Source organism: Balaenoptera borealis, assembly GCF_965194805.1.
Source record: "Balaenoptera borealis genome assembly, chromosome: 7".
Classification (NCBI taxonomy): Eukaryota; Metazoa; Chordata; class Mammalia; order Artiodactyla; family Balaenopteridae; genus Balaenoptera; species Balaenoptera borealis.
The window spans coordinates 6837547-6863374 of record NC_138864.1 but is presented as its reverse complement, the minus strand read 5'-3'; the positions used below and the strand labels follow the sequence as shown (position 1 = coordinate 6863374).

General features: G+C 45.2%; 1 protein-coding gene across 16 annotated transcripts in view; it reads left to right on the top strand.

Annotated features, from left to right (window-relative positions):
* COBL (cordon-bleu WH2 repeat protein) overlaps positions 1-25828 on the top strand; it is a 273659-nt gene that overhangs the window by 195283 nt on the left and 52548 nt on the right. For 11 of the 16 annotated variants that reach the window (XM_082399294.1, XM_082399296.1, XM_082399286.1 and 8 more), the window contains 2 exons: positions 9539-9677; positions 12603-12773. In XM_082399294.1, coding sequence (XP_082255420.1) covers positions 9539-9677; positions 12603-12773 — 310 coding nt within the window. Of the gene's footprint in view, positions 1-9538; positions 9678-12602; positions 12774-22409; positions 25722-25828 lie in introns of those variants that run through there. The other 5 variants (XM_082399291.1, XM_082399290.1, XM_082399289.1 and 2 more) reach the window with 2 other exon arrangements.

The window sequence follows — 25828 nt, the reverse complement described above, 5'->3', positions numbered from 1 at the left end:
AGGTCTGTTGGGCAACATGTCTCACGTTTTTGGTTTAAATTTTATTTTATTGTCGCAAGAACACTTAGCATGAGACCCACCCTCTTAAATCTTTAAGTGAACGATACACTGCTGTTGACCCTGGGTGCAAGGTTGTACAGCAGACCCCCGGAGCTCACCCACCTTGCTTGACTGAAACGCCTATTGGTTAGTGGCTCCCTGACCCCCTCCCCCAGCGCCTGGCAACCACCATTCTACTCTTTGTTTCGATAAATGCAAATCAAAACTACAATGAGGTGTCACCTCACACCAGTCAGAATGGGCATCATCCAAAAATCTACAGGTTTGTAGATTTTTGTTTCGATAAATTCGCCTCTTTTATTAGATCCCTATGTCAATAGAATCACACAGTGTTTGTCTTTCTGTGTCTGACTTATTTCACTTAGCACCACGTCTTCAAGTTTCATCTGCCTCGTGGTATATTGAAGAATTTCCTTCTTTTTTCATGGCTGAGTGCTCTTCTGTTGTGTGAATGTACCACACTTCTTTACCTGTTCTTCTGTCGATGGACATTTAGGTTACTTCCACATGCTGGCTATTGTGAATAATGCTGCAGTGAACATGGGAGCACGGATATCACTTCGAGATCCTGATTTCAATTCGTTTAAAAATGCTTTGCGGGCTTCCCTGGTGGTGCAGTGGTTGAGAATCTGCCTGCCAATGCAGGGGACACGGGTTCGAGCCCTGGTCTGGGAAGATCCCACATGCCGCGGAGCAGCTAGGCCCGTGAGCCAGAACTACTGAGCCTGCGCGTCTGGAGCCCGTGCCCCGCAACGGGAGGGGCCGCGATAGTGAAAGGCCCGCGCACCGCGATGAAGAGTGGCCCCCGCTTGCCACAACTAGAGAAAGCCCTCGCATAGAAATGAAGACCCAACACAGCCAAAAAATAAATAAATAAATAAATAAATAAAAATCCAGCCATTCATATAAAAAAAAATTTTAAAAAAAAATGCTTTGCTTGTGAGCCAGTGATTTTATGGAGCCGTATCAGAAGGGAACAAAGTGGAAACAGATAAATATGTAAGGATCCTCTTTGCAAATGTATTTGAAAGAGCAATGAATTGGAAATAACAGAAATGCCAAACCTTGAGGACAGGTAAATATGGGTGGTCCATGCAGGGGTGGGCCCTTCCTGTCCTCAGGACTTTGGAGAGATCCACAGCCAACAATGGACAGCATCACAGGAGAAAAAAGCAGTTGTCATCAAGAGAGCATGTCCTCATTTTTGTGAATATTCACATACATAGATACACAGAAAACAGACTGAGGGGACACACATCAGGCTGAACAGAGGTTATCTTTTGGGGCTAGAGGTGAGGTAGGAGTTTCACTTAGTACTTTATATGCCCCTCTATTATATGAACTGTATTTAGTGCGCATATATGACTTTGATTTGTCAGAGTAAAAACAATAGAGTATTTTCATTTTGCACAACACAGAAATGAGAATACAGGGCCAGGGCTGTGTTGTGCTTACAGTCTCTCATATTTGTAAATTCCTTCCATAACATGCTCCATTTATATAAAATGCCTGCTTCATTCTTTCTTGTATTCGACAAACATTTGATTCCTAAAGCGTAAAAGCACTAGGCTAGGAATTGTGGAAATTCAGAGACTAATAAATCATGCCGTTTACTGTGCAGAACTCAGAGGCAAACAGGGGAGCTGGGCATGGCAGCAGTGAGCGAAAACCAAGGGACAGTGAGCTAAAGATTGTCCTCTGAGTAATGTTCCCCTCCTGCATCTGGGCAGGAAGAGGGGCTGACTGACTGCCACCCAGGGGACTTCTGGGGTCTTCTCTGAGAAGTAGCAGTAAAGAGTGAGGGAGATTTCAGCAGGGGCAGAAGATTGATAGAAGCGTTGGGAAAGGAAGGGCATTCCAGGCTGAAAGAACAGCTTGAGAAAAGGCAAGGAAGCAGGGACCCAGTAGAGCACAGTCAAGCCCACATGAGCCATCCCTTCAATGGGGCTGAAAGAAATGCCCCTGGTTTTCCTTCTTTCACTTCTGTGTGCCTGGTGCCTAGCATGGAGCTTGGTACCAAGTACCCATGTGCTTGGAAGGATGGATGGATGGATGGATGGATGGACGGATGGACAAATGGATGGATGGAGGAATGCATGGAAGAAAGAATGAACTAAAGAACAAATGAACACATAGGTCAATGCAAAGTGCTGAAAACCATACTAACTTTATTTCATAACGTAGACAGACCCTCAAATCTAGTGATGTGTCTCCTGTAGCTAAACACTTGAAACCTAGAGGAATATGTCCACTTCCTCCAAGAATAATGTGAAAATGTGTATGCACGTAGATGAGAACTATAAAGGAGTGTGGAAAATAAACACACATCACACACACACACACACACACACCGTCATTCAGTCACTTGATTATGTTCCTACCAAGTGCTTCACCCTGAGCAAGGTGCAGAAGCCAAGGTGGGGACAGGGGCCCTGGGTTTCATGGTAAGAGTCCTACTCAATCTCTTTACATCAGAACTTCCCTTCCCTCTTAAACAATTTTCTGAGTCTAGTCACATTACACGTGACTGACACAATGAGATTCAGAGACCAAAGCAGCCACAGTGGAACGGATGCTTTCTAAAAAATCCAAGAAATCCAGGGCTCTGATTCTGCCATTGGGGAACACTTCCTGGCTACTGGTCACCAGAGGGGATGCAGGGTAAAATTAGCCCTGCCCAACTAAAAGTGGCCATGGCATGTCCTGGTTCTAAGAAGGAAAACAGTGGTAGGTACAAGTTCTAGAAAGTGAGCAGGACTAGATTTCAAGTGCTCCTCAAAGAATGTGCTAAAGATAGGCCTTGGGCCTTAACACTGTTTTCTAAAGCAAAGCATAGGTTGGTTTCTGATGTATCCAGCAGGTGGGTACTGTACCACGTGGAACAATGAGGACTCCTTGGGCTTTAGTTGCTTATGGGATCATAGGAATGGACATTTCTACTCAAAACTGAAGGAGTTATTTCTTCCAGACCTGAGGAAAATGGTTTAAACCAATGTCAAATCTCCACTCCGCCCACTTGTTAGCTGTCTGACGTTGGGCAAGTAATCTTCAACAAGCTTTAATTTCTTCCTTTGTAAAACAGAGGTAGTGAAATTACCTCTCTGAGGTAGTCGTATGAGATACTGTTGGCACCCCTAGTAAATGTTTAATAAATCTCCGTTGCTGCCAATGTTAACAATATTTTCTAGAAGTCTGTAAATACATCTACCAGAACACTTTTGTTTAAACACCTTAAACTAACAAAAGCTGCAGAAAAAACCTTTTGCCCATTAGATCTTGTTGATTGGAGTCTCAGACTTTGCCAAAACACTTTGCAAAGACATTACCTTAATTGATCGGGAGTAGCCGTGTGCCGGGAAAACACATCGTCACCAGCCATTGTTTGTCGAGTGGCTGTGATTATCTCTGGGAAAAGGACAGCCAGGGGCAAAGCTGGGCCATCTTGGCAAAGGCTTGAGGGTCTTGATGCTTCTCCAAATCTTGTAACAAGGAGTGAGCCAGAACTTTCTTTCAACGGGTAAAACTGCTTTTCCAAGCTGGTGAGCCAGAATTGCTTCCCTGATCCATTTGTTTTTTTAATTCTCTCCCACTTGATGTTGGCACTAGGCAGAATCGGAGCATGTCATTATTATACAGACGTCAGTGGGAGCTTAGCGGGCGCTGATCAACCAGCGTGAACTCACAGAGGAAACCATGTCCCCAAGTCAGCCCCAAATTACAGCTCTTGGCAGTGTTTCCAGCCAAAAGAAGATCACGTAATGTTATAGAATTCTCTCTCCTTCATTCGATGGTGGGCATCCGTGTGAGGTCAGGAGCTTTATCTGTCTTTGAATCCGCTGTCATTCCTGTCACAGCATAAGGAATCAACAGTGGCTTGTTGGTTAATGGAAAGAGCAAGTGAACAAATGACGAAGTCTCTCGCCATCTTTTAAGACGAGATCGAGAAACGTGTACGAGAAAATAGTACAGGCAGGCAGATCCACAGCATTTGAGCGTCATGACGAACGAATGGATGGATGTCAGCCCTGAACGAAGAAACCCGGGTACCAGAGCCAAGGCTCTCTGCCTTTCAACGTCATCATCCGCAGCTGGACAAAAGGGGGAGACGGAATTATGACAGGTGGAGATAAGAGCAGGCAGCCCACCCCTGACCAGGGTCCCCCCTGAGCAGGGTATCCCAAGAGCCCAGCCACACACCCACCCCGGGCACCCAGGCCCCAGTGAGAACCAAGGACCAGAGTTGTGCACAGATACTAACAGAAAAGTGGAAAGCTTTGACAACCATTTATTTCAAAAAGTCCTGGTGGCTTTAATCCCGAGCTCAGTGCGAGGTAACCACGTGACAAGGGTTCTTAACATTGGGAAACAGTGTTTGAATCTGATTTTCCTCCAGTCTTGCATGTTCCTTACCTCAGAGGCTGCAGTCAAGAAATGTATTGGAAACTCAAAAAAGGAAAAGAACAGAAAGAAAAAAGACATATGGGAAAGATAAAGGAGGTCTACAAAGTTTAATGTGTCATAGCCAAAACCACAGCCTTAATATTCCACCAAAGAAAGAGGGAGTGAATTGAATGAACTGTGGCTTCAGGAATCTATGCAGTACTGGGCAGCCTTTAAAAGATATGGGAAAACGTGGCTGATGGAACGAGCTAGTCTAGCTCTCTCCTCTCAAAACCCCATTAAAATGAACAAAAAGCATTAGTCCACGATGGCAAAGAGATGGGGAGAAGGAACAAGGACAGTTGTCAGTAGACACTTGGAACTAGAATGAGTTGATGGTGCTAAATTCCTAGCAAAGCAGAAGAAGTTGAGAGGTGCAGGCCGGGTGGAGAGGCCATCAGAAGAGGCCCGGCCTCCACGAGACTCAGGACGGTGGGATGCGAGTCCTCTGCACAGAAGTGGGCAGGAGAGCTGCTGACCAAGGACGGGCCGTCTGGCTGTGAAGCAGCAAGGCCTCCAGGCCCCACCCGGCCACGGACAGCCGCAGGTCTGCCCATGAACTCCAGACGAGAAAGAAGGAGAGAGACTGACTCTAGGACGTCAGGGAGCGGGGAAGCCCAGCGCTGCATGAGAGGCCAAGCCTTCCCACTGGACCCTACTCTGCAAGGCCAGCTGCCACCTGCAGGCAGGAGGTCGGAAGAGAGGATCCTACCGATGTGGATATTTGGGGATCCCCCAGTGAGCTCACCAGATTTCTTCCCAGGTACCCGCACGGAATCCCATGAGTGTCCACAGACCCTGTCCACAGAAGCACGCTTAATTAGGATCAGCGGGCCAAGTATCACCAGAAATTGAGGCAAGGTCAGGATGTGACAGGCAAGAGGCCAAGACAAAGAGAGCAAAAAGGAACTTGGAGAAAAAGTGTGTATAACTAAAGAAAATGAAAATAAAGACACTTTCTATTGAATTATAGTTGATTTACAATGTTGTGTTAGTTTCAGGTGTACAGCAAAGTGATTCAGTTATATATATATTTTTCCAGATTCTTTTCCTATATAAGTTATTACAAAATATTGAGTATAGTTCCCTTGTTTATCTATTTTATATATAGTAGTGTGTGTACGTTACTCCCAAATTCCTAATTTATCCCTCCCCACCACCTTTCCCCTTTGGTAACTGTAAGTTTCTTTTCTATGTCTGTGAGTCTATTTCTGTTTCGTAAATAAGTTCATTTGTATCATTTTCTTAGATTCCACATATAAGCAATATCATATGATATTTGTCTTTCTCTAACTTACTCCACTTAGTATTACAATCTCTAGGTCCATCCATGTTGCTGCAAATGGCATTATTTCATTCTTTTTTATGGCTGAGTAGAAAGACATATTTTTAAAGATATAAATTAACAGCCTCAGAGAGAAAAGAGAAGAGAATGTATCCAGGAAACATACATGAAGCTATTTCAAAAAGATATAACAAGAAAGAGCACTTGGAAATTTAAAATATAGTAACCAAAAATTTAAAAGCCAGAAGAGTTGGATAATGAAATAAAGGGCATTTCTAAGAGAGGAGGGAAAAATGTTAATTAGTCAAGAATATTCAAATATGACACAAATGAACCTATCTATGAAACAGAAACAGACTCAGAGACATAGAGAACAGACTTGTGGTTGCCAAGGGGATAGGCAGGGAGAGGGATGGTCTGGGAGTTTGGGATTAGCAGATGCAAACTATTATATATAGGATGGATAAACAACAAGGTCCTACTGTATAGCACGGGGAAATATATTCAGTATCCTCTGACAAACCATAATGGAAAAAGAATATAAAAAAGAATGTATCTATAACTGAATCACTTTGCTGTCCAGCAGAAATCAACACAACATTGTAAATCAACTATATTTCAATTAAAAAAAAAGAATATTCAAGAAAAATTAGAAAATTGATTTAGAACTTGCAGCATTCAACTAATTGGAATCCAGAAAGAAAGGAGAAAAGAGAAGGAAGAAAAAAATCTTTGAGGAAGAGCACTTAGAACATTCTGCAGAATCGCAGCATGTACAGATGGCTGGGGACTGTGGATGACCCAGCAGAGGGTGAAAGCAGCTTCACCCAGGGCATGTCAGGATGGTCCAGGGCTCAAGGAGTGAGAAGATGCTCAAGCCTGTGGAAGGAAGGAAGACAGCCAGCCAGCCTGGGGTTGGGATGGGGGTGGGGTGTCCCCACTGCAGGGTTGCAGGCTGGAAGACAGTGGCGTGAGAGCTGAGCATCCTGAGAGAGCTTTCCGGTGTAGACCTCACAGGTACCACGCTGACTGCTCAGTGTAAGAGAACACAAACATTTTTAGGTTTTCAAGATCTCAGAATTTTACCCCATACCCATCTTGTCTCAGAAAGCTGATAGAAAGTGCCCCCCTAAAATGAAGAAGTGAATTGTAAAAAGGCATAGGATCCAGGAAGCAAAGGATAAAAAATCTGGGTAAAGGAATTTCCAGGAAATTCAGTGAGAAGAAAAAGTAAGAAAACAAATCAGTTATCAAGTTCAGAGCAAACGAAAGTTCATCTAGAAAGAAAATGTAGTCAACATGCACATTATATGTCTCGGCTGCAGAAAGTTGCTCTTGAAGAAAATTTCTGTTTTCATAATTATAATATCTATTATAACTCTATATGGATAACTAAATAGTGAATGTTAATTTGAATATTGTGCTCTAACTTTTTTTCAAAGACTGGGGAGGAAAAGTATGTGTGGGGTCGTGTGTCTGTGTGTGAGCCTGTGTCTCAAAGAACTTCTGGAGTAGGAAGCCAAAATCTAACATGGAAAAAGTTAAGAAACAGCAGAATAAGCTCATTATGTAGAAAAATGGAGTAAATGCTAGACCAAAAGTAGTTTGAAGTGGCTGCTGCTGGAGTGGGCTAGGAGCTGCGGGTTTGACTCTAAGCCTTGTGGAACTGTTTGCCTTTTCATGTCCATGTTTTTCATAAAACATATAATTGTAAAGGTATAGAAGGTGGTTATAATGTATTGTGGTAGAAGGATAGAAAAAATATGACTTTAAAAGAAAACAGAAAGACCAGAAAAATGTATGCCAATTGTTAGTAGTTAATCCAAGTGTCAATTAAGGGATTTTTTTTCTTCCTTTTATAATTAAAAAAAAATTGCAATAGATATGTATTACTGATGAAGTTGTAAAAGACCTTTTACACACACACACACATACACACACACATACACACGTACACACACGTACACACACATACACACGCATACACCTACACACGTATATACACACACATACACATACACACATACACACACATATACACATACACACACATACACATACACACACAGACATACACACATACACACAGAGACATACACGCATGTACACACACATACACACACATACACACGTACACACATACACACATACACATACACACACATATACACATACACACACATACACACACATACACACACAGACATACACACACAGACACACACAGACATACACACACGTACACACACACATACACACACATATGCATACACACACATACACACATATACACACAGACATACACACACGTACACACACACACACATACACACATACACACACAGACATACACACACGTACACACACATACACACACACATACACACAGACATACACACACGTACACACACACAGACACACACATACACACACATACACACACACATACACACACACACACATACACACGCACACATACACACATATACACATACACACACACACACACACATACACACACACACACACACACACAGAGCACCAGGCCCGGCCCGGAAGAGGAGGTCGCCCTCCCTGGTAGGAGGAGACACGCACTCCACCCACCGGGAGCCTGAGCTGGTAAACCAAGGGGCTCCAAGAGCAGGACTCGAGGCCCAGCAGGGGGTGCTGGCAGCACCCCTCCCAGGACGAGCACTTGGAGGACCAGGGCCTCCTTGGACTTGGAGGCCTGGGGCTGCTGTGAGCCCCCTAGGGCAGGAACCAAGCACAGGCATCTGTCGTGCCTTGCACATCCTCTGCGGGCGGTGCAGTGCTCTTTACATGCGGTTTCATCAGTGACGGTGGATGCAGGAAAGCTTTGTCTGTAGTGCAGAGGAGAGGAACCGTTTGCACCCTTTCAGGAACAGAGACCTGGAATCAGTGAATCCAGCCTTGCAGACAAAACGGATTTCCCCTTCAACAACGAGATCTGCTCGATCCTAACAAGCCGCCTTTAGAAGCTGTGCATTTGTCATTGTTGAGTCTCCCAGAGGAGCTGGGTTTCCGTGCTGGCTGGGAGCGCAGTGTCCCATATGCCGGTGTCCCATGGGCTGACAAATCCACTGCGGTTCTGGGTGCGGGGCGGTCAGCCTGTGGACAGTTGCTACCCTGGCTGCAGCGGCAGGAGAGCGAGAGAAAGGCCAAGGGTAAGGCCAGAGATGCCCTCTGTCCTTCCTCTGCAGGGGCACATCATGGGGCCCTTGGTGAAGCTTCCAGAAGGAATAGTGCGTCTTTGCATTTAAGCCCTGGCTGCAGCGGCAGGAGAGCGAGAGAAAGGCCAAGGGTAAGGCCAGAGATGCCCTCTGTCCTTCCTCTGCAGGGGCACATCATGGGGCCCTAGGTGAAGCTTCCAGAAGGAATAGTGCGTCTTTGCATTTAGTGAGAGCTCAGGATCCCCTTTCTCATATTTACGCTGAGGAGAGATTTCCAAGTCTTCTGATTTGCCTGGAGCCCCTAGGAAATACGGGGCGGAGCCCCCGCCCCCTGCCACCTAGGGGTCTTGGGGGGCATCTCTGAGCATCCCTGCACCCCCTCAGGGCCACTCCCGGGCAACCAGCAAGCCCTCACACCCGTACCTCCACCGCCTGCCCAGGAGCCCCAGGAAGGGGACCGGCAACCTGCCAGACCTCCTCGGGGTACCCGTCACGCCGGCCAGCTCCCTCACGTGCCCAGCCACCCTCACACTGACTGTCTGTCCTCCCTTGTGCTTCACAGGTGTCTCTGGGGTCACAGATGGACTTACAGAAGAAGAAGAGGCGTGCACCAGCTCCCCCTCCACCCCAGGCCCCGCCGTCCAGCCCGCTGGTGCCCCCCCGCACGGAGGACAGGGAGGAGGACAGGAAAGGCAGGACGGGTGAGTGATGGCGTCCGCGCGCCTCTGGGTGCTTTTCCTGCATCTTAGCGCTGCTACTCACCCCTGCCGTGGCTTCCCCCGTGATGGCATTAACTCGGAAAATATTTAGGCGAAAGAAAGAAAGTCTGGAAATAAACGGTTGTGAGCCAAGGATATCCTACAGGCATAGTTTCTGGGGGTGATGCGGGCGTTTAGAAGGTGGGAAAGGCGTGGGGGGTCGAGGAGGCTCGGAGAGTGCGAGTGATGGAGAGCTGGTGGGCGTCTCCCGGACGGAAGGGGACGAGTCCTAGGATGGCGCCCGTGGATGCTGGTGTGAAAGACATCTCGACCCCAGGGCGTTTATACAATAGATCATGTGACAACAGTTCAGTCATTTTTTGAGCACCCTTTTTGGAATTGATCTCCACTTATAGAGCTTTCCTGTATGGTATTCTCTGAGAAAAAGAGAAGCCAGAGTAAAGAGGGTGCAATCCTGGTATCTGTGAGCAGAGACGTATTCGACCATGATATCCTAGCCCCTCATGTTACAAGGGAGAGAAGAGATGGGGGTCTGTAGGTCCACCAGCCATGGATGGCCAATTTTATTCTAAAATCATTCAGTGTTTGTTGTTTCATTTATGTAGGGACCGAGATAAGCCCCTGACTCAAGTGCTTCAGTCATTACAGGAGTGCCATTCAGTCTCCCCCCGGGCAGCCTCACGTTTTGCCGTTGATCTCATGGCTGCAGCCCCCAAAGGGAAAAGACGCCCAAGGATAAGTGGTCACATTGTTGGTCCCTAAACCTTTCATAAGAGCTACTTGGCTGTTGGTCAGCATTTTCCCCCTGGCCAATACCTCAATTTTAATGTCTTAGCATTTCACAGCCTGGGAATCGATTTTGCTAAGGAGATACAGCCAATATTTCATGTCAGTCCATCGTCTTTCCCAAAGGAGAAACTATCTATCTAATTTGAAGGAAATGTGATCAGAAGCTCCTTCAAATAAACCTGGTTTTCTTTTTTTTTTTTTCATAATGAGACTCCCATTCTGCCTTCCAAGCTTTCTCCCCACTCTTTTCATAAGTGGATGATGAACTCAGATTGAGAGTTCTTGTTGAAATTCTAAGAAGCATCCATGGTTAGGGTAGTGTAGATGTGGTGAATCCTGCCAACCTCCAGGCCAGCCCATTTTAACCCCTGGAGGGACCTCCCGATTCAGCCTTGAAGGACCAAGGTCTGTGTCCAACGAGTTTGGAGAGCCTGGCCTGGGGGTGGGCAGCTGGTACTCACAGGGGTCTCAGAAAAAGGGAGATGGGCATTTTAAAGTGAAAATGGTAGGGACAGTTCCCTCTCTAAGGAACATGTACAAAGAGGAGGTATGGATGGTAGTAACTGCTATGAGTCTCTCTCTGGTCCACAGACTTTTGTTTTGTGGATTGAGGAGGAGGCCAGAAGCTCCCTTCCTCCTGTCAATAACTTTGAATATTTTTTGAGGTCAGCGGTCTTGGTGGCCATTTCAAAGCAGACTTCCATCCCCATCAGAAATCCCCATGAATTAAAAGTACAATAATGGCACCAGAGCAGAACTTTTAACCAAAGTCTTGGCTTTAGGTTAAAAGATAATAATTTTGAAAAAGTAGCCCAAACCACAACAAAATATGCTGAACTTCTTTTTGTATTCAGATGGCTGGAGACAGAAATTTAAAAATTTTTTGGAACTTGCACTAAAGTAGTATTGCAGCTGGCTGGATTTGGGTCTCGAACCTAATTTCTTGGTAAACAAAAAGAAGCCTTCCAGTAGAGAGGATATTCTTCTACCTGCCTTGCCCTTGGGGTTGGCTTGTCATGTCAGGTGCTTACCTGGGCCAAGCAAACCACACTCATTCAGACGCCTTGGCTTATTTGCACTTTGAGGGAGGAAATGATATGTATATATGAGGAAATTAATATTTTTCCAAGTCTAGAGAACTATAAGCAAGAGAAAGAATAATGGATATATTTCTTGATGAAGAAATGATGTCTTAATATTTTTATTAATAGTCTGATGAAGGGCATGAAGTGTAGACTCCATTAATTACTGGAAGATTCTAAACTTTAGAGCTTGAAGACAGTATTTTTTAAAGAAATAATCATGAGCACAATTTATGATACTAGTAGCTCCTATCATTTGTTATATTGTCATTAACTTTCAAAAACTTTATTAGCAGAAGATAACCATTTCTATAGAAAATTGTAAATAGATTCCCAATGTGAACAGATCAAAGAGGGCTGCTCGGCTGGTCTGAGAGGTAGACTGGCCTGGGGGAGATCCCCACCCTTTCTCCAGCCCAGGATCCTTTTTCAAAACAAAGTTTAAAAACTGTTACCGCACACAATGGAAGAGGTTGATAGTATAAATGGGCTTAAAGAGGTAAATCAAACTAGGGGTTATTGGATCTGTAATAGGTAATAGATGTAAGCAACAAGAATAAGCTACAACACAAACCTGTGAACCTGAAAAAGACTAATGTGAAGAAAAAGAGTTCCTTTTATCTTGACAGAGCTGTTTAGGGACCTTTTCATAATAATTTCAGCCTTTAAAAATACTTGTGCCTTTCAGAAACAAATGGCAACTGTGCAGTATATTCAAATTAACCCAAGGATAGGACCCTACATATATAAAATGTTAAAACGTTAGAGAGGTTGGATTTGGTGTGCTGAGTGAGGTTGGATGCGGTGCTGGGTGTGTTTGGATTTGGTTCCTGGTGTGGCTGCATTTGGTGACGGATGAGGTTGGATTTGATGTCGGGTGAGGCTGGGCTTAGTGCTGAGTGTGGTTGCCCTTGGTCCCAGGTGTGTCTGCATCTGGAGCTCTCGGTGTAGTTGAGTGATGGTGACGTACCCTCCACTGGAGACAGAGGGCCTCTGGGCTTAACCTCCTGAAGTAATCCCTGTTGATTCCACGTAGGTGTCGGACGGCAGGTGCCACAGAAGCCTCCCAGAGGCACTGCTCGGGGCCCCCCCCAGTTAGTGCTCCCCCCGCCCCCGCCCTACCCTCCTCCTGACACAGACGTGGCAGAGCCTCTCGGCTTTCCTGGGGAAGGCGCTGTTTCCGAGGCCTCCGACCTGAGACCCACACGTACGTGCCTCTCGTTTCACCTGTGTCGACGCCTCACCTCTCTGGTCTCTGGTGTCGGCGCTGGGTTTCCAGACTTTCCATTCTTGCCTGGGGATGTGTGTGCCTCTTCCCTCCAGCTTTTCTCTCTCAACGCTCAACGCAGTGTGTACGGTTAACAGTGAATGCACCCCAAATGCCAGGCAGGTACCCGTGAAGAACGATTTAACCCATTAATCATTCATGTTGTGGTTCGACTTCAGCCAGAATTGCATCGTGTGGGTGGAGACAGCCAGCTAGGAGCAAATAAATGTCCCTCAAATTAGAACTGTCCTCTCAGTGCCCACAGGTGGCCCACTCAGCACAGCACAGCAATGATGCGATCGTATAGGCTGTATTGCTAAGCTTGCTCAGGCCAGCTGTGAATGCCAAGGGGGCTGTGCTCCAGAGCTGGGGGGACTTAACGGATTAAAATCTTTGAACCCTACAGCCAGTGGCCAAGCGTTAGTCCCGCAGAAGGGGAGACTGAGGCACCAGAAGGGGAATCAGCTTAATTTGAGTCTAACAACAGCCAGAATTAAAGGCTCATTTTGTTTCTGTTTCTTGTCACACCCTGTCTGAGATCAGGCTTTCTTCGTTGTTTCCTGGGATTTCTTTTGGACTTTAATAAGCACCATGTATAGCATTCCCACCTCCAGTTGGATATTAGCTCTATATATTTCACTGTACACACACACACACAGGACATCGAGCCTGGGTGCATCCCTCCGTCAGGATGCCTGAGCTGTGCAGGGACATTGCCTTATAAAGCAGGTACCGTCCAGGGCTGCATTTTCCCAGTGGTGAAAAGTCTCTATGCATTCAGCCCAGGGAGCGGCTGGCGCCCACATGAGATATGCAGCCCTCTGGTTAGGAAGTTCATCCTTTTCCACCATCGAACCACTTGATCTTCTTCTGTCTTCTTTGGAAATGACAGCTAGCTCCCCGCCAGCTTCTGGGGAAAGAAGATAATCGTTGGATTACTTACCAACTTTCTCTAGGCAAAATAATCCTGATTCATTTTATCTCTTTTCACAAAGACTTCTTTTCCATCCTCAAAATCTGTTTGATCATCTTGACGTTGGACATGTTTCCGAATGCAAATGAAATTTGTAGGGGATTCAGAAATGGAGGATTAGACAGATTAGTCGGAAAGATGACACCAAGGCTTAGACAGCTCTGGGGCTGTGTCATCTCTGAAGAGAGTGGGTTTGAAGCCCCACAGGCCGAGGCCATGAGCTTTCAGTGGCCGCTCCTGTGGTCCTCACCATGGATTGTCCCCCCTGGGGAGCCCGTGAGGGAGGAAGGGCTGAGGGGAGAGGGTGGCCCTCGGCAGTGAGGAGTGGCCACAGCCCAGGAGCTCAGGGGGCCTAACAGGATGGGACGGCCAGGCCCACGGACTGCCCTACACTTGACCTTATGTAAACCCTCAGACCCCAGCTCCCCCCGGGCCCCTGCCTGGGTTTGGGGGGACAGTGTCAGCGTGTGGTGTCTGCTGGGGAGACCAAGGACAAGATTTAGCAGCTGCTTTTTTTTTTTTTTTGGCCACGCTGCGCGCCATGCGGGATCTTAGCTCCCCAACCAGGGATGGAACCCGCACCCCCTGCAGTGGACGCTCATAGTCCTAACCACTGGACCACCAGGAAGGTCCTCAGCTTTTAAAGGCCCGCATCGGCCTGGAGAAGAAGAGCTTCCCCCTGGGTCTCTCTAGCGCTGAGGAAATACATCCCATCCCCGCCCTTGGGAGCCTTTCCAACAAAGGTCTGCGTAGAGAATGAACAAGCCTCAGACAGGGCAGGAGGCCCCCTGTCTTCTTGCCTGGAGGCTCCGTCTCCTTCTCCTGCCCCGGGACGCTTCTCTCCATGTCGTCCTCTCCCCACGTGCATGTCCAAGGACCTTCCCCTGCCCTGGACATAGCTCACCTGCCCTCCTTCCCTTCTCATCCCCTCTCACACACCCACAGAAACGCCAGGAAGAGAGCACAGAAGCACGGGGGGAACAGAGCGGGGCCCCGTGAGTGTTAGGACCACGCAGAGCCTGGCCCAGGCATAGCAGGACCCCTCCTGTCCCCTAGCCCTGTCCTCCTGACCACGTGTGCACCAGGGGTTAATGCATCCAGCTTGGAGCTTTTATTTAGCAGGACTGTCCCGAACATTGTTTACAGCATGAAAAACTAGGATCGCCTGCCCAGCCAGGCAGAAAGCAATTCACCTGCCTTGATTCAGGTCTTTAAAAAAGTGAGGGAAAACGACTCCTTTGTTGTCATTTGTTTTATTTTTTTACACCACGTTGAAATCTGGGTACTGCTCTCCCTCGTCTCTGGGGAGCTGTGGATTGTTGGCATGTAAAGTGTCGGGTGTGATTTCCGCCCCTTGTGGGCATGTGCATCTCACCTTCATGCCCATCGAACTTGCATCTATTTGTAGCCATGGGAGCTCAGTAGGCACTTTCATATGCCAGCCGTAAGCTCTTGTGTGTCTCCTCGTGAGTTCAGCAGGAGTTAGACCTGTGCTCTCTGTCTAAGAAACGATGTGTTAGTGGTGGAAATCAGACCTGAGTACCTGGAGGCCGGGCGAGTTCTCGCTCCACCCTCTCTGGGGAGGCTCTGTAAGGAGGAAGCTGAGTCAGAAGCAGCTACATCACTGGCCCCTGGTCTCACTGTGGAATGGGTCCAGCAGGAATCGACATTATGGCGTCTTTGACCTTCAGCCTCTGCCTGCCCCCACCCCGGACGTTCCTCCCACTGTGCCAGAGACTCCCACTGGACACCTTTGGCTGCGCACCTTCTTTGTGATTTGTACCACAGGTGGCATATCCCACTTAGGTCATTACAAAGAGGTAAGATACATTTTCTTGAAAACCAGTCAGCACAGCCAGAGATAAGATGGAAAGACTTAAGTAGCAAGGAATTAATAGTAACTGGATTTGTATGCAGATGTGAGAAGGTGGCAAGGAAGACGTGAAACAGGTCCTCATACCACACCTTCTATTTTGATCTCTCCCATTCCAGAACCTTCTGTTCCAGCCATCCCCCTGTCCCTGAGCCTTGCCTCTGCAGAATCTTGGTTCTCATCCTGGTGGCTTTGCTGGGGTTCCCGTTACGGCTGCCAACCCTCCTTTCTGTCCCCGGCCTTCTGCCAGCTGACCTGGGCACCAGGTGGGCCCCAGGCCCTGACCCAAGGACAAATCCTCTTTCCTATTTTTATGCTTTAAGTGTTAGCAGCACTTGACTCATGGTCATTAAGACCATGTTGACCTGGAACAGAAGCAAACAGGAGGAGATGTGTGTTCCAGGTCAGTGCCACATCTCTCTGCATCTCCTGTGCTCTTTTTTTTTTTTTCCTGTGCTCTTTTTGAACCAATGTACAGTTTGTAGTCGGAAGAGGTAGAATGACCATCCCCTCGTGCATCTGTTCAGCTCCAAGAGGCCACCTTCCGCGGCCGGCCCCTCCGCCAGCTCTGGGGGGACCCAGCCTGGATGTGAGATTGATGTGAGCCCTGCGTACTCTCGCACAGTCAGGGGCGGGGGTCTCCTCTGTGCTCGCCCTGCTCCAGCCCAGGAGCCCTTTGGTCTTTGGCACGGCCACCCCTCCCTCCTGTTGTCCTCTAGGTGTTCATCCATTTCTCACCGTACTTGTTACACAGGCCTGTGTGGGGTACCCCGCTAGTTGAAGCTACTCGGAGGCTGTTACGGTCTTAAAGGGCATCCAGCGCCAGCACTGAGGTCTGTCTGTACGATGTTCTCCATAGCGTCAGCACTGCATCGGAGACCTTGGCAGTCACGCCTTCAGCATCCCAGCCCGGGCTTCCGTTCCTCAGTTGTCTCCTGGTCAGGTCCATCTGTCAAGACGCCCTGTGGTACCCTGGGTCCCGATGACCCCCACCTCCTGTGTTCACCCTCTTATGTAGCCCTCCCTTGAACATGGACTCGTGTCTAATGAGTAGAATGTGGCAGCAGTAGTGGAAGTCACTTGTCACCTCTGAGACTAGGTGGAAACAGTCTGTGGGTTCCATCTGGAGCCTCTCACCTGCTCACCCCGAGGAAAGCCAGCTGCCGTGCTGAGATCTGCTCTACGGAGAGTCCACGGGGCAAGGACCGAGGGAGTCTCCAGCCAGCGGCCCTCAGTCCACTGACCATGAGAGCTGAGTCCTGCCGTGGCCACTGAGTGACACTGGAAGCGAAGCTTCCCCAGTAGAGCCTGCAGGTGAGACCACAGCTCTGGTCCACACCTTGATTGCACACAGCTGAGCCATCCCGGATTCCAGACCCACACAAACTGTGAGATAAATCCTTATGCTTTGAAGACTCTAAGTCTTGAGGTCATTTGATCTGTGGCAATAGATAATCAATACAGGTTGCAAAACTCCCATCTCAAACCTACTCAGTTAGGGAATCTCTTATCCATTAGGAATCCCGGTGGGACAGACTTCAGTGCTGAATCTGAGGCCTAGAGTTGCCATCAAGGCTTTCCCTAGATCATCTTGGGGTTGGCTTCCTCCTCAGGCTGGTACCCAAGGCGCCATGGCTGTTCCCTGCATTCCATCCAGACACCGGACGTCTCAGAGGAGGAAGAGAGACTATCTTTTCTAATAGTTTCATAGGAAAAGGGAACCTTTCCCAGAAACGCCCAGCTGCAGAGTTCCTCTCGTGTCTCATGGACCAGGGTTGGGTCTGGTGCTGACCCAGTCCCTGGGTGAGGATGGAATCCCCGGAGTGAGTCAGGTGCCTCCTGACAGCTGGGGTGGGGTCAGCTTTCCCTGCGTGTGTGGGAGTAGCTGGTCAGTACAGGAACTCTGCTCGCTGGGAAATGTGGAGGTTGCACACTGCATCAATAGCCAGCAGTGTTCACCACACACGGGTTGTAGCCTGAGGTTTCCGTCCTGTGTCTGGAGAACATAAGACGTGTCGTGAGCAAGTGCAGAGGGAGGATTGTGTGCCGGCAGTGAAGGCCAGGCGCGTGGCTCAAAGCAGTGTGACCACACACCTGAAAGGCAGAAATCACCAGGGCACCGTCCTCCTTCGGGGACAGTTTCAGTTCAGGCCTGGCCCCCACCTACATTTCCCATTTCCTGCTTTGACAAACCAAAGGAACTACTAGAAATGCTCCTGACATTAGAAGGTGCTCACTTAGAGCCCAGAGACTAAAGGGTTTGGTTTCTTGATCATCTTAGTAGCCAAGAGGATAACAGAATAGGGTTAGTGAAGTTGGGTGTTCAACCAATCAATCTTTGGAATCCTGTATCTCATTTTAAAATCACTTTCTGCTCTAAGAAGCATCATTTTCTCTCTTCCAAGGTGAGCTTAGCTTAGGATAGACAAAATGCAGCCTCTTCAGAGTTGGTTAGGGCAAGTGTGAAGCTGGGTGAACTTGGCCTCTGCATCGCCCGGTGCAGGACTGAGGTCCCTTGGCCTGGTCCAGGCTGTCACTCTCTCCCTGGCAGCCACGGCCAGCCCAGCCTGTGGAGTCTGAGGTGGTGAATGCTTGGTGCACACGTGGGAGAAGAACGGTTAAGCTGGGTGATGTCTCAGCCTCATGGCACAAAGGTCACCGTGAATGGGGCTTTGGTGATGTGTTTGAGCTTTTGTTGCATAATTGTAACAACAGTAAATAGTAGTTCCTTGGCCTATGCTCTTCAATCTTTTTGTTTCTTATTAATAAGCTTTCATATTAACCTTTAGATATCTAATCAAGTACATAGGTGCATGTCTAAACCAGTATAATTGTGCATATGGATTTTCCCCCATAACTTTCTAACCAGCTCGCTCTCTGATTTCAGTTTTAGTTGAACCTTCATTGTGGATCATGATGGTAGAGTCTATCCCATTAGTTGCACTGAATTGTTTGTTTACAAAATTTGCAGTACTAGTTATGATTAAGTTATTAAGTTATTAGCTACTTATTTTAATGACAAGACCCTGGGGATTTTAAAAATCAATGCACAGAGAGCTCAAATTACAGATCCTTAATTTGTCTTATATTTTTTAAATTAAACTGTCCAATGACTGTCATTTTCTTATACATTTTCCTACACCAGGCTTGAGGAAATCAGCCTTTCCTTGGGTATACTTTTCTAAGGTAATTGACAAAGGATTTTAAAGGCAGAGAGGGAAACAGGGCCATTGTCTCCTGTTCTAAATGACATGTAAGGTTAAAGCACCACTGTTACAACCATTGTGATGTTTCTAGCTGACTGGTTTTCAATTTGTGAACAAGTGTCCCATTCTAAAGAACTTTAAGGAAATTCTAAATTAGGGGAATAAAATGAGAGAAATAAACTATCCATTCTCAATTAGAAGATAGTAATTTGCTCAATGTAAAATTAATAATAACAATAATTCACATTTTAGGCAGTGTGACTCAGCAGAAGATCTGAAAATCTAGAAATATTTTGGGCCCGGCTCTGTGGCTTACTGGCAAAATGGCTTTAATCAGCTCCCCACACTCCCAGACTAGAGCCTCACTAACGGCTGTGCCATGTGGCATGCAGGATCTCAGTTCCCCGACCATGAGCTGGCCTGAGCAGAGAGCTTACAGAGGACAGGACAGGAGCTTCACTGATGCGCCTTATATCAGGACCAATAGTCTTCAAAGTCACCTAACGTCTTACTTTACAATTGGAACCAACACTTGGCCCCTTTCCAAACAAAGTAGTTAATCCTGAAGCTTGTGACACAAATATAGTTCTGGGAGTCTCGTTTGTCCTGGAAGCACCCTTGAAACCCTACAGGTGTGTGGATTTCAGAGCAAGCCCAGGGAAGCACTCTTGCCCTTGTCTTGGGTATACTTGCCACTTTCCTTCTGTGGCAAGAGAACCAGCCACGCAGCTGCTGCTGCTGCCATGGGAAAGGGCACGGCATCCAGGAAAACAGGAACTGCGTGGTGAGCAAATGGCCCGTCTCATAAAAGGAAGGAAGTCGGTGACTATGGGAGCAGAGTCTGTCCCTGCTCAGAATACATTTTGAAAATGGACTGAATTTTTAGCCTGTTATTATGGTTGAAAACCATTGAAACCATTCAATCTACCCAATATGAACTAAAGATTGAATACTACTTAGAAGCAAAGCAATGAGAATCATGGTAGAGTTATGTACAGTATTTTTTTAAAAACCCTATGAACATATTTCCTTTTGCTAATTATCTTTTAGCCCTTTATTTACAAGCTACCGTGTCCCTGACTTGAGAGAGAATTGAAGAACTTAGTGACAACTCAGGGAGACCGTATGCACTGCACCTGGCTCACGCCAGCTGGTGAGAGCAGGTTGTTGAAATTTTAGGAACTTTGCAAGCCAGTTGCTAAGTGGAACCACTATTAAAAAGTAAAGTATGTAAGCTTACAATTAAATAATATTAAAAACAAAGGTAACAGATATTAAAAACTCACCGCTTTCTAATTATTTTACTACATTTTACTATTTCTGTGTTCTTGAGGTTATGTACGTTGAATCAATATGATTCAATAATATGTAACAGTGAAAATGCTATATAACAGCACACCTCTTCCCAGCACCACATTCAGTGACTGATGAGACCTGGAAATCAACCAAGGAAGGAGCATTTACACCATGGACATTGGCAAAGGCTATACAATCAGGGCTGGATTTATTGTGTGCTAATTGTCCAGGTGTAGGATGTAACATTGGGAAATGTTAATAATGCAGATTAATTATAAAAGCATATTATCAATAGCCAGTGCATTGTGAAAAGCATCACCCCACCCCATCCCACCAAAGTTGAAGAATAGTTCTTCCATTTTCCAAAAACCACTATTCAGTTCAGCAAGGTCATTCATGTGATTGACAAAAAGGCCAAATTCCAACATCTGTCTTCATGGTTTCATGTTCATCTTACTCCTTAACATAAAACGATCAATCCACATTTGTGTCAAAAAGACACGTGTTTGTCAGTGGTAATAATAGGCTGACTACAGATAAAATAATTTGATAAAAATTAATAAAAGGGTTCTGTGAGAATCAGTTGGTCATATAGAATTTACAACAAAGACTATTGTATATTTTATTATTACTTGTAAATTTTGTGCTACCCATCCTTTGTATCAGTAAAACTTTATCTGTCTGTTTATCCCTTTTACTTTTTCCAGAGAGCTGGTGACTAACCATTTACCAGCCTCCCACTGCAAAGGAATAACATATAAATAGGAATGCTGAAAGGGAGTAAAATTATTTAGTTAAGAAAATAGATGGCGATATTATTTTTTTATTTTCCTAATTCACTGCTCAAGCTGTGAGTTGACACAAATAATCAAACAGGTTTCTGTGTCTCTCAGAGTTTTAATTTGCAGGCTAAGTTCAGGTTTGGCGTAAAAACCAACTTTTTTACATCAAGAGTTATAAGAACTTCTTTCTGGGTTCACATAAATTTAAGTTCTTCCTGGAAGTAAGGAATGGACAGCTTGATTTTTCAAGAATGGTTTGAGATTCTTAATAAATATCATTATTATATTTTATTAGTTAAAAAGTGAATAGGGATTATAAACCCATCATTTCTTTCCTGACAATAGTCTTCTAACCTGTTGTCTTAAGGATTTTTATGAGATAAATAAATTTCTATGAATTTAGGCATGGCTGTCCTTTGTTTTAATCCCTAACCCTTGAGGCCTTCAGGGCCTTAAGCCACTCCATTGCAATCAATGGCCCTTCATCAGATGGTCAGCCTCTCACTGCGGAAAAGAGCAAGGCCCAGGTCAACATGCATATGCAGTTGATGCCTGTCTCCAACTCAGTAAGTCAATCGGTATTTTCTGAGTTTATGCCGGAGGCCTGCTTAGTAGCCACATTGTCGTGGCTGGATTGATTGATCTGCAGCTGAGGGCATTGGGAAGCAATGTTATCTATTTTTCTCTAGAGCTCTGAAAGCAACTTAGACTTCTTTCCAGGAGCTTTCCTACCAGCTGGTCACTGTCTCTGCCTGCAAGGACTTTAAGGTTTTGTATCAAATCCATATCATTTTATTAGAAAACGTCCAAGACAACAGTGAGTGCAGTGACGCTGATGATATAACTCTTCCAAGGACAGAATTGCGTACGCTGGATCAACAGGCCCTTTGGATAACGGACATAGTCAAAGACTGAAAGGAAGTGGGAGATACAAGTGAACTTATATACAAAACAGAAACAGACCCGCAGACAGAGAAAACAAAGGGGAAGCGGGGGGAGGGATAAATCAGGAGTTTGAGATCAACATATACCCACTACTATATATAAAATAGGTAAACAACAGGAACCTACTGTATAGTACAGGGAACTCCACTCAGTATTTTGTAATAACCTATACGAGAAAAGAATCTGAAAAAGAACATATATATATATATATATATATGTATATATACATACATACACACATATATATATATATAAACCACTTTGCTGTACACCTGAAACTGACACAGCATTGTAAATCAACTATACTTCAGTTAAAAACAATAAATTAAAGTTTTAAAAAAAGAAAGGAAGCGGAGGAAACATTAGTAATATGATGATTTGGCCGACACCTCACTCTCTATGCAGTGCTGAATCCCCAGGGCCTTGATGATGATGAGAAGGGTGACATTTATTTTGCCAGAGTTTGCGTTCATATTTTACTGTTTATTTTCCCCCCCGCAGTTTATTGCTGTGCATCATTCCCTACCCATGCCAAGCGCTTCTGACGGACGGCCCCTTCCTGGAGCTCCGTACCTCTGACTTTTCCCTGTGCCTCTGCTGTCCTGACTCTGATTCTCCTGTTGATCTTCCATCTGTCAGCATAAAAGAGCTCACTTGTACACCCACAACTTACTTTCTTTAGAATTTACATATAAATGCATAAACAACAGAGATTTGTCTGACCGAGGTTCATATTTCCTTGTAGGAGGTAAAGACTTCTATATGTAAATTCTAGGTTGATTATATTGACCTGTCTGAAATTCCCCTTTCATTGATACGTGGATATGTTTTTATTAAGAACCTTGCTTTATTTGAATTCATTATTAATTCATATTTTTCTTGTTTGATATTTGGATACAGAATTTCTTCTCCATTTTCCTTTCAACTAGATGGTGTCCATAAATTGACCAGCAAGGGCAATGTGGATAGAACTGAAATAGTCTATCTTCCTGGTAAAACTAAGTGCCTAAGCCCAGGAACTATAAATATAACCTGTAAGGACCCACAACTCATGATCATCTATAGGTATCCATTCGGGATAGGTAGGATATAACATTTTTGTAGATGTTTTCCAGGTTTTCCTATTACTGTGTCCCCTGCCATTTAGAGGGTTTATGAGAAGAAAACAGAGGAAGAGAAGCATGTGTCTCACTTCGTTGATTCACCAAACACGGGGTACTTGCTTGATGCTAGGGGGCTTTGGGGGCCGTTAGAGTGAGTAGCACATGACCTCTGCCCATGGCTTCTACTTACCATGACTCACTTGAGAAAAGAAGTAGCGATGGATCCATTTGATAAATGCTAGTCCGGAGGTTTGTACGAGTGGAGCATATGCCCGAGGGTGTAGCTACCATGTCCACATAGGGGTGTTGCCTGCTCTTCCTAGAGACTAAGGTCCTTCTCCCATCTTGAGAAAACCCACACGGTCACTGAGAACTGGTCACCGCAGCAGTCGTAAGACAGAGCAGGTGAAAATACTCATGTGAAGATTCAGGGCTTAGGAAAAAAGACTTGCTTGCTTTGATAAATTTTTATTATTGTGCAAAGATACATTTGAATTGGAGAGGCTTATCATGTTTCTCTCCAAAAGGTTTTTTAAATGTTAACTGCTCAAAGTGAGAAAAAAAATGAGTGTTTTTTACTTGTATGACTGTTGTCTGCTTGATCACAATGAGAATGGTAGCAATAACTGATGTAGGAAATATCGCAGCTGATATTGGTATTACTAGTAAATATAAGCTAGAACTTCTAGAAATATATGGCTAGAGCTGTGTATAACCAATCTAGTGTCATGTGTTGGTGAAAAAAACAAATTACTCAGGAGGAAACATAGAACAAGTTAGAAAGTGCTTTTCTTTTGCATTGAAATAAAGAACTATTGTCTGATAAGTAGCAGTCATTTGACCTTAAATCATTAAGTGGGGAAAGTCTAAACAAGAAAAGGTAATGTTTACCTAAATGTTGGGGAAAGCGTCAGGATTTATGGCCCAGACATTAAAGATTGTAGAAGATTGTATATAATTACAGCAAGAAGCATTTGTGTAAGAAGTAGCTATTACGCTGAAGAAAGATGGCGGTAGGAAGTCTTAAGGCAAAAAGTTAGGAGAAGAACAGGAGAAAGTGATATTGTTCATTGATTTATTGGTTGGGGGACAGAAAATGTAATACAAAAAATGTATCAAACTCTATGAAAAACAGAGGACACAGATGTTGGGGGTGGGAAGGAACAAACTCAATGGAGATCGATCGAATTATGTGACAAATGGAATGCGACCAGGGCACCCCTGACGTCCTGGATCACGAAGTTAGCCAAAGACACAGATTTTTGACAACACCTCAGGGTTCTCTATCACCAAGGTGGTCTCTCACACAGCTGGGTAAAATTCAGGGCAATTCGATGAACAAGTTTTAGAGATCCACGTGTGTCATGACACTGTGCTTACCCAGCATCAGAATCTTCTAGGAACCAGACAAAATAATTTGGTTAAATATTTTTTTCTCGAGGCACTTGCATTTCTGAGAGGTTTCCATTTCTGGCTCAGCCCAGAATCCATCCCTCTTTGTGGGTCATCTCTTCTCCTTATAAGCCAATAGGAGAACCGTCTGTTTCTTGTCTCCATCATGTTACACATACTATCAAGAGTCGAACTAAAAGAAAAACAGATTTGTGAGGGTTCACATTTTCTAGCCAGAGAGACACAAATCAAGCTGCCCTAGTGACTGACGAGCCTTGACTAGCCATGCAGGTTCCCAGGGACGCCCTCGGGAGCACCAGCCCTATAACAAGTGCCAAGGCACACAGAAATCATATTAATTTTCAACAGCAATTGGCTTAAACTCTTGCATTTTCACCGTAGAGACAGTTTCAGCAGTGGGCAGTGGAACACGCTGTAATTTCTAAACTGCATTAGTTGAGAATGTTTGCCATCTCACTTCACTGGTACTTTTGACCTTTTCCTATGAAAATTCAGAGATTATTTTGTGGTGAATAAATACTCCTAGTACTACAGATGGAAGAATTTGGAGAATCTTACTCCAGTTTCCTCACTGGTATTGTATTTTCTCACCCATTATAATCAACCACGCATTACATCTGTGTTTGCAATGCTTATCGACTGCTAATTTTCAGTTTCCATGTTAATTTGGGTCCATCATATGATACTGTTTGTTCACAACTCTCATAATTCATGTAGTCTGATCCAAAACATGCCCATATGCAGACTGACATTTTCCACGGCAAAACAAACTTTTCTGTAACAGAGATAGGATTACATCTTCCAAATATTATGCAGGGAGTAAGAGCCCCTCCACACAAGTATTGAAGGCACGACCGATTGTCTAGGAATTAATCCACTCACAGAGTACTTACTTCTTCTCTCCCCTCTGAATTGTGTGTGTGCATGCGAGCACACGTGTGTGTTTTTAACAATTTCATCCTTCAAACCCAAGGAATGTAGAGCAGGAGAAAAACTCAAAATAGTTTTGCTCCTTATTAGTTGCCATGGTAAAGCAACACGAAGCAAACTTCAAACACTGGTGAAAATGAAAGTCCAAGTGTGAAATGAAATGAGACTTGGAGTTGCCCGCGGGCTGAGTTCCCATGCTTTACTTGTCACCAATAGCAACACAGAACACTTCTGTCAAAAACTCTTCACAGGAAACTGTGAGATTAAATTTATCATCACTTTCTGTGTTTATTCTGCCCTTAAATGCTTTCTATAATCCTTCTTTTTCCTTCTTCTTAAGAAAATAATAAACTTTTTATTACTATGAGCAGAGTTGTATAAACCTCAGAAGGCTGTATCTGCCTCCAGCAAAGAAAAAATGTTCTTCAGTAAAGAAAAAAAATGCAATTAAAAAAAAAAAAAACCAAAGAGGTG